Source organism: Aphidius gifuensis, linkage group LG1 (genome assembly GCF_014905175.1).
Source record: "Aphidius gifuensis isolate YNYX2018 linkage group LG1, ASM1490517v1, whole genome shotgun sequence".
NCBI lineage: Eukaryota > Metazoa > Arthropoda > Insecta > Hymenoptera > Braconidae > Aphidius > Aphidius gifuensis.
Genome location: NC_057788.1, coordinates 29,864,123 through 29,881,172, shown reverse-complemented (window position 1 = coordinate 29,881,172; position 17,050 = coordinate 29,864,123). Strand labels below are relative to the sequence as shown.

At 22.7% G+C, this 17,050-nt stretch overlaps 5 protein-coding genes across 7 annotated transcripts; 3 read left to right on the top strand and 2 right to left on the bottom strand.

Annotated features, from left to right (window-relative positions):
- The first annotated feature begins 4,435 nt into the window (after positions 1-4,435).
- On the top strand, positions 4,436-6,402 carry LOC122860304 (zinc transporter ZIP1-like). The gene is made up of 4 exons (XM_044164053.1): positions 4,436-5,207; positions 5,274-5,790; positions 5,857-6,058; positions 6,129-6,402. Exons 1-4 carry the CDS (start codon positions 4,897-4,899, stop codon positions 6,143-6,145), a joined length of 1,047 nt encoding a protein of 348 aa, XP_044019988.1. The 5' UTR covers positions 4,436-4,896; the 3' UTR covers positions 6,146-6,402.
- A 147-nt stretch (positions 6,403-6,549) lies between these two features.
- Positions 6,550-9,928, bottom strand: LOC122860305 (E3 ubiquitin-protein ligase Iruka). Of its 2 annotated transcripts, none has more exons than XM_044164054.1 (8): positions 9,788-9,928; positions 9,167-9,286; positions 8,989-9,092; positions 8,627-8,752; positions 8,383-8,555; positions 8,191-8,306; positions 8,021-8,118; positions 6,550-7,938 (listed from the first exon to the last, which is right to left on the bottom strand). In XM_044164054.1, exons 1-8 carry the CDS (start codon positions 9,872-9,874, stop codon positions 7,860-7,862), a joined length of 903 nt encoding a protein of 300 aa, XP_044019989.1. In that variant the 5' UTR covers positions 9,875-9,928; the 3' UTR covers positions 6,550-7,859. The 2 variants fall into 2 exon arrangements, with proteins under 2 accessions (XP_044019989.1, XP_044019990.1); XM_044164055.1 differs by having other exon boundaries at positions 8,383-8,543.
- A 378-nt stretch (positions 9,929-10,306) lies between these two features.
- On the top strand, positions 10,307-14,044 carry LOC122860300 (probable ATP-dependent RNA helicase DHX34; the record flags this gene model as incomplete). The annotated part of the gene is made up of 2 exons (XM_044164046.1): positions 10,307-10,414; positions 10,505-14,044. A coding segment is annotated over exon 2 (3,519 nt), but the record flags the coding sequence as incomplete, so codon positions are not given.
- LOC122860301 (GPI mannosyltransferase 2) lies at positions 13,975-16,565 on the bottom strand. 2 transcript variants are annotated; one of them, XM_044164047.1, is made up of 3 exons: positions 16,330-16,565; positions 15,772-15,886; positions 13,975-15,710 (listed from the first exon to the last, which is right to left on the bottom strand). In XM_044164047.1, the coding sequence occupies exon 3, from the start codon at positions 15,626-15,628 to the stop codon at positions 14,141-14,143; it is 1,488 nt and encodes a 495-aa protein (XP_044019982.1). In that variant the 5' UTR covers positions 15,629-15,710; positions 15,772-15,886; positions 16,330-16,565; the 3' UTR covers positions 13,975-14,140. The 2 variants fall into 2 exon arrangements, with proteins under 2 accessions (XP_044019982.1, XP_044019985.1); XM_044164050.1 differs by having other exon boundaries at positions 14,141-15,726; positions 16,330-16,432.
- LOC122860302 (succinate dehydrogenase assembly factor 4, mitochondrial-like) lies at positions 16,450-17,038 on the top strand. Its single transcript, XM_044164051.1, has 3 exons — positions 16,450-16,566; positions 16,644-16,742; positions 16,819-17,038. The coding sequence occupies exons 1-3, from the start codon at positions 16,506-16,508 to the stop codon at positions 16,986-16,988; spliced, it is 330 nt and encodes a 109-aa protein (XP_044019986.1). The 5' UTR covers positions 16,450-16,505; the 3' UTR covers positions 16,989-17,038.
- The last annotated feature ends 12 nt before the right edge of the window (positions 17,039-17,050 follow it).

Here is a 17,050-nt window from a genome sequence, read left to right as displayed (position 1 = left end):
ATGAAAAAAAAATATAAATATACTGTTTTATTTGTTTTTTAATAATAAATTATTTTTTGTATTATAAATTAATGTGATCAATTGTTGATAATTTATGTTATTTTGAATTTTTTTGAAATAGTGATTTTATTTGTTCAATCAAAAGTGATCTTGAATCAGATATTTCGATAAAATCTTCAACGATTTTTTCTTCATCTGAAAAATTAATAAACATGAATATTAATAATAATAATTTATTATTTATCAATTTTCATTTTAATAAATATTTTATTTTTTATTTTTATTATAAACTTACTATTATCAAGATGATAAATCGTGTGGATTACTGAAGATCTTGTAAATTCATCAGTTACATTATTTATTTTAAATGAACAACTATTGTCCTTTTCACCAAGATATATTATTTTTGAATTCCATTCTGCACTTCTTATGTCTTCTATAAAACGTTTACCATTACCAAAAATCCATTTACATTGTGTTATTTTTCCTGGTGATACGCTTGGAATAATTATTGTCAAAGATTTACCATATTTAGGCCAATAACCATCTGGAAAAAATTTAAATAATTAAAAAGAAAAAATTTAAAAATAATCTATTATTAAAAAAAACAGTTGTCATCGATAATTATAAGAGAGAAATAGATAGAATATGTATGGGTTTTTTTTACATTATCTTTTTTTCAAAAAAAATAAAAAAAGGTATTAGGAATTTGAGGCAAATAGTTCCTGGCGCAGACCAAGTGCATTTATTCACTTGATCTATGCTAGATTATATTTGCCCCAAACGCCAGGACGACATTATTCTGATGATAATTGATTTAGTGTACTTATCTATCAAAAACAGTTCCATTTACTTTAAAATGAACGGGTTTTGAACTTACAACCACAACACTGTAGGCAGGGCTCTTGCTGACTTAACCATCAGCTCATTCGATGAAATATGAAAAATAATACTTATATTTAACTGTTATCAATTTGAAAAAAAATTCAACTTAAATTTCAATTATTCATTAGTATTTTTATGAGTATTTAGCTTGACTTTTTTTTTTAGGTTCAAGTTGCAAACTTTATCATCATTGTATTCAAGTAAAATTGATGTAAAATCTTTTTTTTTTTATATTTTTAATTAAAAATATTTCATTTGATGTTTTTTTCTTTCTTTATATTAAAATGATATATTTAATTTAGTATTTAGAATTAGTATTCTATTTTTTTTTTTTTTTACTAATAGATTTAAATTGTCGCTTAAAAATATATATATAAATTTCTTTTTTGCTATCATATTTTCATCGTGCTTTTGGTTGAACTTCATTTAAAAATTAGAGAAAAAAAATTAAAATTGAAATTTTATTTTTTATTTACGCTAATGTTATTTATATTTTAGTATTCATAGCTTCTTTTTTTCTATTAATAAATTTCAAATATCTAATAAATGTTCAAGAAGAAAAAAAATGATTTATAAATTTAAAAAATTCAATTAGAAAAAAAAAATCTAAAAACCATAATAAAGATTTTTTTCTATTTTCGTTTATTTAAATAATTTAAAAAAAAAAAGAAAAAGAATTTTAATAAATATCTATAATTAATAATTAATAATAATTAAACAAAAAAAATCAATCCTCAATTTTTATTAACTAAAAATTAATCATAAATCATCGAAAATTGTAAACTGTATTTTTTTTTAATTTAAAAAAATTTAAAAGTATGTATCAATTTTATTAAAAATAATAAATAAAAAAATAAAGCTATAATTAAATTATTTTTAATCGTACAATTTTCATTTTGACAATAATTTAATTTCTAACTAATTTAATTATTAAATAGGTATGATTTAAAATAGAATAATTACGTGATTTTTTATTTTTTGATAGAGTTGATCCACTTATCATGATTAATAAAGAAAAAAATATAAAAATAAAACAAGACATTTTATGTTTTCTGCTCGTTGAAACGATTGAGGCAAATGAATTCAAATTACTGGTTAAAAATTGAAATAAAAAATTAAATATTCTTTTAAATTTATATCGTTATATTTACTAAGTATAATTAGATGTTTTAAAAAACGTTGGATGTTTTTTAATACCATATTTGAATGCATAAAGTGACAAAACAAATACCTTTATTTTTTGTCACTTGATTTATTTGAACAATTGATAATAAATAATTTAAAAATCAGGTTAATCCTTGTCTTAAGGTAGTCAAAAAAATAAAATAAAATAAAACAAATAATTTGATTATCAAAAAATATTAATATTCATAAGAAAAACTGAGTATTTAATTATTTTTTTTGTATAATTTTTTGTAGAGACACAATAGAGACACAAGTTAATACGAATATTTATAAAAAAAAATAATAAAATAATAAAAAGTTGTATTTGAGTACATTATATAATAATAATGTCATCCTAAATATTATCATTATTTAAAATAATGATAATGTCAATGTTTAGTAATAAATTATTATTTTAAAAAATTCAACATTGTAAAATTAATATACATGTTTAAATTTTTTATTAATAAAATATTAATAACATTCTAAAATATTTAAAAGACATGTCATATGATATCATTGTATCTAAACAATTGTATTTATTATATAAATATTCAAAAATAAATTTAAATAACAAAAAAATATTATACTTTGATGTAATTTATTTATTATGTTTTTAACCATTGATAATTCAAGAAAAAAATATTAATTTACTAAATATTAAAATAAGATAAAGTTTAACAAATAATTTATTATTATCATTGTCAAATTATTCGTATTTTTTTTTTTCGAGATAATAGAATAATAGTGAATGTCAATAGAAATTATCATGTAAGTAAAAATTCTCATCAATAGTAATAAATCATTTGAAAATTTTGTGTAAAATTCGAGGTAAAATTTAGCATGGTACATAAAAGTAAATAAATTTGCACTGCACAGTTGAATATTTACATATATATTCAGGCGAAGACCTTGGTTTCCAGGACGGAAGGATTTTTATACTAGTGCATTGTTGGAGTCTCTTTTTTCTAAAATTTAAAATTGCATTGTACAAGACCACCAAGACACCCCTGTTGTTTCCATCAAAGAGTATTTCTCCTACTATTGCCACATGTTTTTATTGTCTTTTCATTTTCAAAAGAAATTTTCTTTAATATTCATTTTTTCAAGCTTTCCCTTTTTTCAAAAACTAAAATTTTCTTGTTAGTCCTGCAAAACGTGTTAGAAGTAAGCAGATCTATCCTGGACACTGGATTATACACATCTCTTCTTAAATAGTAAATCGACAAGTTGAGAAAATTTTACATTTCTATTAAATTTAACAATATAATCTTTAAAATAATTTAACAATTAAACATAGACAAAAATTAATAACAATTTCAAAATGATTTTTCAAAAAAGCATTCAAATAATAATTTTAGTATCGACAGTTTTATGTTGTTCAAATGGCAAGTAACTTGAATTTATATTTTTTTGTTTTTTATATTATCAATGTATTGTTTATAATTATTTTTATGTTAAAAATAATTTTATAATTAATTTTAGCATTAAAATGTCACAATGGTACATTTTACCAAGATTTAAGGAACGATGAACTAAAAGGAGAAAGTTCATTAGTAGAATGTTCACAAACATGTAAGAAATTGTTATAAAAAATTATTAAATAATTAAATAATATTAACAATTTAATAATTAATGTATTATTTGTTTTTTTTTTTTTTTTCAAACAGCGACCGATGTATGCGTTAGAACTGAATTAAAAGGTAAATTATTATTCACAATAGCTATTAAAATAATTAGTATTACAAATTTGAAATTATATATTAATAAATTGTTTTTATTTTTTTTTGCAGTCGAAGGAAATTTTATTCTTTACGATTATACATGTGAAGATTTTATAGAACCACTTGAAGATCTTACACCTTATCATAACATAGAAGACGGATGTTTCGATGATGCCAGTACTTCACAAACAGTTGGATATTATGAAACAATAATGAAGAAACATGATTACCTTCGTAATTTGTATACAAAAAATGTTGGTGACTATGGTATTAGAATGAAAATATGTCCTTGTAATAATAACGATGAATGTAATTTTATCCATAAAAAAAAATCATTTTTTGATATTATATTTTAAATTTTTTTCATCAAATTTAAAAACGAAAAAATAATTTTTTTAAATACCGGCAATTATTATTAAATATTTTTACAGTATTCTAAACCATTATTTATAAATATTCAATAAAAATAAGACTTAAAATTAATATCAAACAAAAATTCTTTAAAAAAAAACAATTTTTAAAAATTAAAATTAAATATAAATCATCAATTAATTTAGAATAAAAATATCAAAATATAAAAAACAAAAATGAACAAGTTAATATAACTTATGATGTAACTTTTTATTTTATTTTTTTTTCAAAGATAAAGTTTATCATGTCTCAAGTTGACTTCGCTTTATCAATTAAACGATGTATCGCAATGTCAAAATTAATAAAATAATAATTTTTATAAATGACAACATTCTGTTTAATAATATCAAAAAACTAAACTCATCAATAAATAAAATAACAACTAAATTAATCATTAACAATAATATAAAAATAAATAAACAACATTGTGTTAAAAGAAAAAATAAATAAATGTGTATAATTAAAAAAAAGAAAAAAAAAAAAAAAAACAAATTTATAAATAAATTGTAATTAAGAGAAAAATAAATAAACATTTAACTTTGAAAATAATAAAAAAACATTAAAAAGTGATTGAGTTATCATCTTATCAGTTGAACAACAAGTACCTGTTTTAATCTACAAAAAAAAAAACATTATTACAAAGTTCTTTTAATATATTTAACAAATAATAATTATTAATTTTGCTATTATCAATAAATTTTTAATATAAAAAATGCCACTAACATCAAATAATGCAAAACTTTGGTCAATATTTTTAATTGGTATTGGAAGTTTTGTCGTTGGTATTGTACCAGCATGTTTTATAAAAAAACGACATGGTGTACAAAAAAAATTATTATTATCTGCGCTATTATGTTTTGGTGGTGGTGTACTATTAGCCACATCATTACTTCATATGTTACCAGAAACAAGAGAATCACTACCACATTATGCTGAGTTAATACTATCATGTGGTTTTTTTATTCTTTATTTTGTCGATGAAATTGCACATTATTATTGGATTAAAAATGGATCATCAAATAGGTAATTATTATTTAAAATATTCCATTTTTAAATAATTATTTTTTATATTTATTTTTTTTAATCTAGGCATGAATTTGATAATCATAGTCAATCAAATTTAGTGAGACAATCACGTCACAGTGTTTATGATTCTCCAAGAAATTCTGATGTTGATACAAATATTTTAAGTGCAACTGATACAAATTTTTTTGGTAGAAAAAAAAGTGTTTATAGATATGGTAGTGTTATACCAACAGCACCACCACCACCACCCCCAACACTATTTAATGAAAATGAAAATATATTTTCATGTCATGGCACACATAATGAACCATGTGCTGAATCAAATGCTGGACATATTGGTCTTGCAATTGCATTAACAATACACTCAGTACTTGAAGGTCTAGCGGTTGGTTTACAACGTAAAAGTGATGAAGTTTTATTACTTGTTGGTGCTGTTATATCACACAAATTTGTCGTTGCATTTTGTCTTGGTTTAGAGCTGGCTGAATCATCTGGTAGTCTTTGTAGTTATATCTGTGCAATGATATTATTTTGTGGTGGTTCATCAGTTGGTATTGCCATTGGAATGATGACATTTGAGGTAATAATTATTATACATGAAAAATATAAATATTATAATGATGATAGTTAATTTCTTCTTCAACAGATTAATCCATTTTGGGAAAATAATATTATGCCAACAATGCAAGGACTCGCTGCTGGTACTTTGCTTTATGTAACAGTCAGTGAAGTGTTACCAAGAGAACGAGCAAAATGGCACAATAGTCCAAAACGATCAGCTGGTATTGTACAATTTTTATCAGTTATTTCTGGTTTTACTATCATGTATTTTATCAATGAATACATTGGTAAGTTTATTATTAAATATATTATAATTTTTTTTTAATTATTATTAATTGAATTATTTATCATTTACAGAACATAATCATCATTAATACTTGAACAAATAAAGCTACATACAAATTTATTATTCAATAAATTAATTATCAATTACTTCAATGAAAACATTTAACATCAATAAATGATAACTAAATTAAATTTGTTTTTATTTTTTTTGGTGATATTTGTGGTAGTAATTGTGTTTTTGATGGTGAAGTTTCTCTAACGAGAGTCTGTAATCGACTTTGCAGTAGAGCCAATTCCATTCCAGCACCAACTAGTTATTTTTAAATAATAAATTTTATTTTACATTTATTTGTCTATTTGGATTTTTATTAGTTAATCTTTTTTCTTACCAATTACAAAATCGAAACGATCTTCTGGATAATCAATGATACTAACTGGTCTATTTGTACTTGGGTGATACAAAATAATAATTAATGATAATAACACGTATTGCCACATTTTAAAAATTACAAAAACAAAATTTTCTATACGTTTGTTTTCTTATTTTATTATTTTTTTTGTTCGATGAGTTCAAAGGGTTTCGATACAACTGATATGTTGATTCATCCACCAACATGTTATTGGAATAATAAACTAGTATTGATGGTACAAATCATTATTTTATTCACAATACCATTTCGAATCGAAATGTATAATTGAATATTAAATAAGAAAAGAAAAAGTAAATGAAAAAAAAATTATACAAAATATTTCTAACTTGTATGTTTTTTAATTTTCTTTTTTTTTTATTTATATATTAAATTTTTTTCTTTATTTGTATCACGTATTTGTAAGTGAACTTGCATTGCCTCACATGAAAAATATTGACAAAAAGAAAACATGAAAAATCAAATGATAATAAAGAAATCTTGTGGTTTTTTTTTTTAAATTAACAAATAAATATATGGCTTATTTATTTTTTAAACTTTTTGCTTTTGTTGTTATTATTATTTTTACTCGACTAATTTACACACTTATAAACTAGAAAGCAAGATAATAATTAATTATTTATTTATTAATATTAACAGTAGATGATTTTTAAAAATTCTTTTCATTTTATTTTTCGTTTTCCATTTATGTATTTCTTTCGGATTTTGTATTTATTTCCATTTTTAATTTAAATCATCTGCAACATTTTAAAACTATTTTAAAAATATTGCAATTTATTATTTTGACAAGAGTTTAATGTTTTTTTAAAATTATTTTAATTTCAACTATTAGGAAAATATTTATAAATTTTTTTTTTACTTAGCAATTGGAAATTATTCTCAACACTGAAAAACTCATGAAGTAATTTTGTTTTCTTTGTCATTGATTTACTAAAAAAAAAAAAAAAATCTAATAAAATAATTATCATTAAAAATTCTATGTATATAAAAAAAAAAAAAATGGATTTCTAAATAATCATTTGCTATTTTTTCTGATTAGTTATTAGAATGAATAAATAGTGTGTCATTGGTTTTTTTTTTTGTTACAAAAAAATTAAATAATTGAATTTAAATAGCTCAATTATTTTGCTGAATATCTACCATATAAAACCATGAATTTTAAATATCTTTACACGAATAATACGAAAGTGCAAGAAAAAACAAAAAACTAGTGTAAAAAGATAAATTAAAAAAAAAATAATAAAACGTGTAAACCTTTTACCGAAGAAACAGCAAACTGTACAGATTATTTTTCATTTTTGTTTTTATTTTATTATTATCATCTGAATTATTCCTTCTTTTCTTTTCTTTTTTTTCTTCTATTTTATAGTTTTTTTCACATTTCGTTGGATGGATCAGTGTTCGACGAATTAGTACTTGTAGAAGTTGAGGTAGATGTGAACTGATTTGCAGCCCTAAAATAAATATTAAACAAAAATCAGTTAAAAATACAATTCTACTGTTTTTTAATTTAATAAATTATCAATTTTAATTTACCGAAAAAGTGCAGCTAAACTGGGTCCAACTTCATCTTGATTAGCTTCAGCTGAAGTTTGATCACCCAAACTTTGTCGACAAATTGGACACGTTCCATGCTAAAATAATAATCAAAAATTAAAAACCAAAAAATCATTAATTTAAAATAGCTTAAATAAAAAAGTAATTACCAATTCAAGCCAAGGAACAATGCAAGGTGAATGATACATATGTTTGCAGGGTAATTGCCTGACATACTCAGATAGTGTAAAATCTTCCCAACAAATTGAACATTGTAATTTACAGTCTGTAATAAATTATAAAAAAATTAAAATACACAATTTACAAAATTAATAATTACAAAATTTAATTAAATATATTACCAATTTGTGATTGTGATACTGGAGTTGTTGAAATATTATCAATTTGTTCACGTGATAATGGTGGTGGACCACTTCCATCCATTTGATTTAACAGCTGAGTTACAATTGTGTCCAGGCCATCTCTTCCCCAAACATAATCACCAGGGTTACCCAAAAATAAACTGAAATTTGGACTATTAAAAAAATTTAATTAATTATTTAAAATATTAAATTATTGTTTTTTGTTGTCAAATTAAATACATACACAGCTGTTTGTCCAGTTTGCATTTGACGTGGAATACCAATTGTTGATAAATTGAAAAGAAAATCATGAAATAAATTTTCATATGATGATATTCGTCTTCTTTGTCTTGAATTTGGAAGTCCATATCTGCGAAATATCTCATTAGTTTCATCTATTTTTTATTTTCATCATTGAGCTTCTTGGTGGCCCATTTAATATTTAATTTTCTTTTTATATTTGAAAATGTACTTGTATCATTTCACCTGGTTTATACGATTGACAAAGCTTTTTTTTTTAGCCAAAAGAATTGTCTTAAACCATGTATAAAATGTACTGTATTATTTTTTAATTATATTATTTAAATAATTAATTTAATAACATACCTATTTTGAACTGCATCACGTTGTTGTCTTCCTCGTCTTCTTGTACTTCCATCACCACCAGATACTGACAGCTCAGGAATATCAGGTAAATCCATAAAAGATTGCTATTTTTAATTACAAAAAAATTAATAAACAATTGTAAAATTCTAACAGTAATAATTATTATTTATTAATTTACCTCGAAATCAGTAAAGTCATTAAAATCCTCAGCATTCAAGTCGGAACCAAGATCTTGATCTTCTTCTTCATTTTCTAATTTTTCTATAAATCCACTTGAACAATTTGGACATGTATAATCCTAATAAAATACAAAAAATGAATTAACAAAAAATCAGTATAACATTTAAAAAATTATATAATTAAATAACAATAAATAAATCAACACTAATGATATATTTTTTTCATAGTTTTACGTTCATTAAGTGTCATATGATTGTAGCTTCATCTTCAAAAGTAAAACGAAGACAACAAAAAAAAAAAAAGATGGTTGAAAATTATATTGATAGTTTTGGAGTAATCAAATAAACAATACATAAAATTATTTAATTTATAAATTTGTATAGCTTTGTATATAATTATTTTAATGATGATGAAATATTTTCTAAAATTATAAACACATGATAATTAAAAATTATTGAAAGAAATAATAATAATAAATTAATGAAGTGCAAGTGAATCACACATGGGATGTGATGACAGCTACAATGTCTATTACCAAAGTATGATTTTTATAATTTTTAACAAAAATATCGTGAGCTAATAAATGATTATTTGATTGATATTTTAATGATGCACTTACTGGTAATAAACGTTCAATTTCAACGGAACATTTGTGACAATAAAAACGTGAAATTGCAGGAACCCCGTCGACAACGGCTTCGGCCATGTTTTTGCTTTGATCAGCTTTGATCCGCGGATGAACCGTGCAATGATTGAACTTTTGATAAATAATTATAAATAATAATAATAAGTTTTGGTAGCCATTTTAGGAACAAACTTCACGTCACACACCAACACGACACCAACTCAATTCAAAGCTATGACACCTACAATCGATAAATTAATAAAAAGCGGGAGTTTTTTAAATATTTTTTTTCAACATTTTAACACATTTTAACGTCATAATAAAAATAAATAAATATAAATTAAATTATTATTGTTTTTTCTGTTTTATAATTTTTTTTACTTTATAATTGTTTAATTAATAATAATATAATTTTAAATTAAAAGGTAATTTGTTATAATAATAATAATAATAATAATAATAATAATAATAGGTATATTTTGTGTTTATTTATTTTTTTTTTTTTGGCAAATCAAAACATACAAAACGTACACAAAACGTTAAAATTAATTTTAATAATTTATTGATTTACTTTGATGTTAGTAAACAAAAACATAATAAATATATTTTTAATAGTGTAAGGTATTATTATATTTAATTGAATAAGTTTTTCTTACAATATTTAATTGTTGTTAATTATTTAATAAATGTACTCTTATTTTCATTTTGAAGGTTATTAAGTGTTAGTAAACAATGAAATCACAAAAACGTGATAGAAAACATAAACATCATGATAGAAAAAAATCTCATTCAACTGATGATAATAATTATTCATCTAAAAAACATCATCATGATTATTATGATGATCAAGTGCCAAGTGGTTCAAAAGATTATCAAGATTATCACTCAAAAAAACAACCTGATGATGATGTTGATGATCAATTTCGCTTCAGTAAATATACCTACGAGTTGAATAAGGTATTTTCAACAAATACAAATCTCGTTCAGGATCCTCAAGATTTTTGGGCTTTTGTTAAAAAATATGAAGCTGTTCAATTAGGAAAGTCAAAAGACACATCAACACCATCACAAGAATTAAATTCAATTGGTGTGCCAATAAATTATCACAAAAGTCATTCAATAAATTTTAAATTAAATATAAAATTTGGTGAATTATTTGCACGAGTACCATCAACAAAATCATTAACAGAAAAACGTTTAAATGAATTTAAAAATATAATAATTCTTTATCTTGATTTTAAACAAAAAGAAAAATTTATAAAATTAAAAAAACTCAGAGATAGTCAATTAAATTTACCAGTTGCTAAACATAAAGATGAAATAATAAAAGCTGTTAAAGAAGAACGTGTTGTTATAATTGCTGGTGATACTGGTTGTGGTAAATCAACTCAAGTACCACAATATCTTTATACAGCTGGTTATAATAAAATAGCATGTACACAACCAAGAAGAATAGCATGTATATCATTAGCAAAACGTGTTGCATATGAAACACTTACTGAAAATATTAATCAAGTTGGATATCAAATACGTTTTGAAAAGCAAAAAAATCAAAATACAAAAATAACATTTATTACTGAGGGTTTATTATTGAGACAAGTTTCTGATGAAAATGGATTATCACAATATGATGTTATTGTACTTGATGAAGTACATGAAAGACATTTATATGGTGATTTTTTATTGGGTATTATGAAGTGTCTTATTCATCAACGTGATGATCTTAAACTTGTCTTAATGTCTGCAACAATAAATATAAATTTATTCAGTCAATATTTTTCAAAAGAAGAAGCTAAAATTATTCAAGTACCTGGACGTTTATTTCCAATTCAACTTCTTTATAAACCAATAACAATTGATGATTTAAAATATAAAAATGATAGATTTAATCCAAGTCCATATGTACAAATATTAAATTTAATTGATCAAAAATATAATAATGATGAAAAAGGTGATTTATTAATATTTTTAAGTGGTATGAGTGAAATTACAGCAGTTGTTGATGCTGCAAATGAATATGCAAAAAAAAAAAATAATTGGATAATATTACCACTTCATAGTACATTATCAATTGCTGAACAAGATAAAGCATTTGATTATCCTCCAGATGGTGTTAGAAAATGTATTGTATCAACAAATATTGCTGAAACATCAATAACAATTGATGGTATACGTTTTGTTGCTGATAGTGGAAAGGTTAAAGAAATGAGTTATGATCCAACATGTAAAATGCAAAAATTAAAAGAATTTTGGATAAGTAAAGCAAGTGCTGAACAAAGAAAAGGTAGAGCTGGACGTACTGGTCCAGGTGTATGTTATAGAATATATACTGAAGAAGAATATGATGGACTTGATAAATATTCAACTCCAGAAATTCAACGTGTACCACTTGATTCATTATTATTATCAATGATGTCAATGGGTCTTCCAGATGCACGTAAATTTCCATTTATTGAACCACCACCATCACAAAGTATTGAAAATTCAATTTTATCATTAAAAGAACATGAAGCATTAACTGATAATGAAAAATTAACATGTATTGGAAAAACATTATCAAAATTACCAGTTGATATTACAATTGGTAAAATGTTAATAATGGGATCAATATTTCATCAAGTTGAACCAGTATTATCACTTGCTGCTGCATTAAGTATACAAAATCCATTTACAAATCGTTCATTTAAAGATAAAGAATGTGAAACATCAAGAAAACAATTAGAATCAGATCATGGTGATCCAATAACACTATTAAATGCATACAAAGAATGGCTTGAAATAAAAAAAGATAATTCACATGAATCATCACGTGGTACATCATCAAATAATTCAAGTAAAAAATGGTGTAAAAGACGAGGTCTTGAAGAACAAAGATTTTATGAAATGACAAAGTTACGTACACAATTTAAAGATTTACTTAAAGATTGTAATTTATTAATAAATATTAATGAAACAAATAAAACAATGACATCAACTGAACGTACACTTAGATATGGTGAATTAAAATTATTAAAATCATTAAAAAGACAATATAAACAAACAGCACCAAGAATTAAAAAAAAATTAAAAATTGATGAATTTAATTTACATTCAAATAATGCTGATGATGATGATGATGATGGAAAAAATAATGAAATTGATATTAAAGATATTGAATTTCGTATGAGAAATGATTCATCACAAGTTAAAAATTTATTAAATGCAAGTACTGCATGTAGTTATAAAGATTTAACAATGTTAAAATTAATATTATGTAGTGGTCTTTATCCACAATTTGCAATATCTGATGAATTTAATTATAGTAAAACAGCAAGTGAACAATATTTTCATACACGTTCAAAGCCATATGTTGCATTACATCCAATGAGTTTTTTTGGTAATCATACAGATGTATTAAAACTTGAAGAATCTGATATTGTTGATATACCTGGTTATAAAACAAAAATTCCAATAAGTTGTAAACATCAGTTGCTAGCATATTTATCACTTCTTGAAACGACAAAACCATATCTTGTTAATACACTTAGAATGCCAGCAGCACAAACATTATTTTTATTTTCACAAGAAATTGATACTAATTCAACATTTACCATGATTATATGTGATTCTTGGCTACAGTTAGCTTTTCCAATTCCAGATAGTGGACAAAATTTACTATTTAAAGCAACAAAAATACGTGAAAAATGGAATTATTTATTAACAAAACAACTTGAAGAATCAAAACAATTAGATATTAATAAAAATCATGATATTGATAATAATATTAGTGACATTGAAGATGAATTGAGTCATGATTTAGTTGAATTTATGCATACAAGTGTACCATATACAATAAAAAGACTTCTTTCTGCTGATTTAAAAACAATGTACGTTGGTCGTGGTTACAATGATGAGCCAATAAATCCAAATCCATTTCATGATGATTTTACATCAATTGTCAATCAAACAAAAGGTGGTATTTATTTAACAAATAATATAACATACAATTGTCTAATGGAAAATGATTGGAGTGATAAAATTCATGGAGAAATGATGAGTACACCATGGAAATGTCCAGATTGTCATATCGAATCAATCATGTCAAGTATACAAAAATTACAACACAAAAAATTATGTAATAATTATGATAAAAAAATTGAAAAAAAACAAACCAAAATTATAAAAAAACCAAATAGCCAAGAATATAATTGTATTGATTGTAAAAAAATTATGTATTTAACACCAATTGAAATATTAAAACACAAAAAATTACATTCAACAAAATAATCATTAATATAAACAATAAAATTTTTATTATTTATCATTTATTTGTACATAAACTATTGAAGAAAAAAAAAAAAAAATCCATCAAGTCCAGGGTAAAAAATTTGAAAACATAAATGTACCAAATATTGTATAGCCAATAAAATAAATTAATATTAATTTATCTGATTTAGTATAACGTTTTTGTGTCATAAAAAAAACTTTCCATTTTGAATGTATATTTTGTCGTTCATCATAATCATCAGTAAATTTTTTTGACATTGATATTGCACAGTACCAATATAATATTGGTGATGCTGATGATAATAGCCTAGTACTAACTTGTATATGAACAAATAATATACAAAATATTGTTAAAAATAAACCATGTATCACAAATGGTAACATGTCATTTGTGTATTTTTTAAATCTTGTATTTCTACGATTATTGCTATTGATATTATTGATATTATGATGATAAAATTTAAGCATAAATAAATTTTTTTTATTTTCTAAACAATAATCAAATGTGCATTTTAACATGATATATATTATTGGTATTGCTAAAAAAAAATTTGGTAATTGTTTAATTTCATAATAATTAAATAGCCCAACATTCCAATATTTTTTTTGTACATATGTATATGCTATTGGTATTGTTGATGTACACCATGGTGATAATTTACTACCGGATAATATTAAATCATTATTAATACCATATTCAATAACATGTTTTGGTATTATTGTTGAATTTGTTTTTTCCGTACAAAATTGTACATAATTATAAGTTTGTAATAAACAAAATGGTGCAAATGATAATAATATTGTGCATAGTATATTTAATAAACAGCCAATAATATTGATAATACTAGGAATTGATGATTTGATTGAATGGCTTTTAATTTCATAAATGATATTTGGAATTTTGAAGAATATAAATTCTTGAATGAATATGTATATTGGATAGCCAATGTTGATTAAACCATTTGATCTTATGATACTTGATAGACCAATTGGTAAACTAACAAATGGATCATTTTTCATTGATGCTAACATACCCGAAAATGTAAAATATGCAAACATTGATTCTGAATAAACAGATGTTAAAAATATATTTGCTGGACTTATGCAATATAGTATTGCTGATTTATATGCAATATTTTTATCTTTAAATATATAACGTGTTAAATCATAAAGTATTATTGATGATTTAACAAAACATATGAAGCTAATTGTCACACCAGATAATAAAAATACACTGTCTTCATTTATGAAAAAAAATAATTTACGTATTATTTTTGATAAAAATCTTATTGACATTGGATACAGTGGAAAAAATGCCAATGTATTTTCGTATGTGTAACCGTATTTTGCAATATGAAGAAAGTAATTTGAATCCCATCTTGCTAGACCACTCAGTGAATAATTTATCATGTTATCAGCAAATGAAGAATTTATAGTTGGATCTTTTGGTGTTATAAAACCATCTGATTCATGATCAGGACAAAGACTATTGAATATCATTTGCATAAAGATTATTGATAATCTTGATATTATTGCAAACCATAATACTTTTCTTCTTGCTTCATACATTTTTTTCGATTTTTATTTTAAATTATAAGTAAACTTTTAATTAGAATTTTTCATTGTTGAAACACTTGGTTGATCTTTTATTCTGCAACAAAATATAGCTGTTAATTAATATGTAAAATTTATAATTTAATTTATTTACTTACTTGGTTGTTAAAGATACAAGTCAATATTTTGTGATACAATTAAAATTATAATTAAATTGAAACAAAAATTCCATTTTTAATTGAGTGTCAAGGTCACTCTGCTAAATTTAATTATCTGCAATGCATCAATTAAAAATTATCAATAAATTAATTTATTCAAATAGTTTAATAAGTTTATTATACAAATATTAAAAAATAAAACAATTTATTTTGTGTTTTTATTTATAACTTTTGTATTGTAAATTAAATAAATCAGCTGTTAAAAAATAAACAAACAAAACAATTAAAAAACACTTTAAATAATAACAGTTTAATAACTAGAAAATTACATGAAATTTATAAAACAATTACAACTAATAATAAACAATTATTTTTAAATAAATATTTTGTAGAAAAAAAAATAACAACAACAATTCAGTGTTGACAAAAATAAAGGATAAAAAAACAAAACAAAAATGGATGCCGAAAATTGACAGATAAAATTATTGTTGTTCTATTATAGCTAGACAAAAATATAAATAATTAATTTTGTTATGTAATATATTAATAATTGAATACCTTGATTGTTTAAATAATACTGTTTGTCTTTTTCCAAACGAAGAAAAAGACCTGTGTGTGTCTGAACGACACTTTAAATATTCATGATATCTGCAGTGTGTCAATAATTAATGATAAAAAAAAAAATTAGATCTCCAATTTTGATAAGATAAAAAATTTATAAAATTATTTAAAAAATGTTTCGTATAACAACTTCGATACTTAGATATCCAATTGTTAGAAAAAATGTTCATACTGGTAATTGTTTAATCGAAAAATTGATTATTTTAAAATCTAACCTGAATTTTTAAATAAAATAATAAATATTATTACAGATTGTATGAGATTTATGACAACAATCAAGGATGATGCAGAAAAAGAGAGTGAAAGATTAAAAGAATTTAGAAAAAAATTACGAGAAAAAACACCAATTGGTATTTGTTATTAATTAATTAATTTAAACTAATATTATGATGTAATATTTTGCAATTATTTTTCTCTATTAAATAGGCAAACTTGAAGAACTTGAAGAAGGACAACATCCTTATCAAGAAAAAGAGCCTTTAAAGCCACATCCTAATAATACAAATCCAGAAACTGGTGAAGTTGGTGGACCAAAAGGTCCAGAACCAACTCGTTATGGTGATTGGGAAAGAAAGGGTAGAGTTTCTGATTTTTAATTTGTATATTATTGTTATTAAATTTAATCAATAAAATTTGTTTTATTTTATTTAAAATGTTG

Coding starts and splice junctions, on each gene's coding strand:
- LOC122860304 (XM_044164053.1), top strand. CDS start 4,897: ATGCCACTAACATCAAATAATGCAAAACTTTGGTCAATATTTTTAATT. Junction 5,208..5,273: donor AAAAATGGATCATCAAATAG/GTAATTATTATT, acceptor TTTTTAATCTAG/GCATGAATTTGATAATCATA. Junction 5,791..5,856: donor TTGGAATGATGACATTTGAG/GTAATAATTATT, acceptor CTTCTTCAACAG/ATTAATCCATTTTGGGAAAA.
- LOC122860305 (XM_044164054.1), bottom strand. CDS start 9,874: ATGGCCGAAGCCGTTGTCGACGGGGTTCCTGCAATTTCACGTTTTTAT. Junction 9,093..9,166: donor ATGACTTTACTGATTTCGAG/GTAAATTAATAA, acceptor AATTAAAAATAG/CAATCTTTTATGGATTTACC. Junction 8,307..8,382: donor AGTATCACAATCACAAATTG/GTAATATATTTA, acceptor AATTTATTACAG/ACTGTAAATTACAATGTTCA.
- LOC122860301 (XM_044164047.1), bottom strand. CDS start 15,628: ATGTATGAAGCAAGAAGAAAAGTATTATGGTTTGCAATAATATCAAGA.
- LOC122860302 (XM_044164051.1), top strand. CDS start 16,506: ATGTTTCGTATAACAACTTCGATACTTAGATATCCAATTGTTAGAAAA. Junction 16,567..16,643: donor TAGAAAAAATGTTCATACTG/GTAATTGTTTAA, acceptor ATATTATTACAG/ATTGTATGAGATTTATGACA. Junction 16,743..16,818: donor ACGAGAAAAAACACCAATTG/GTATTTGTTATT, acceptor TCTATTAAATAG/GCAAACTTGAAGAACTTGAA.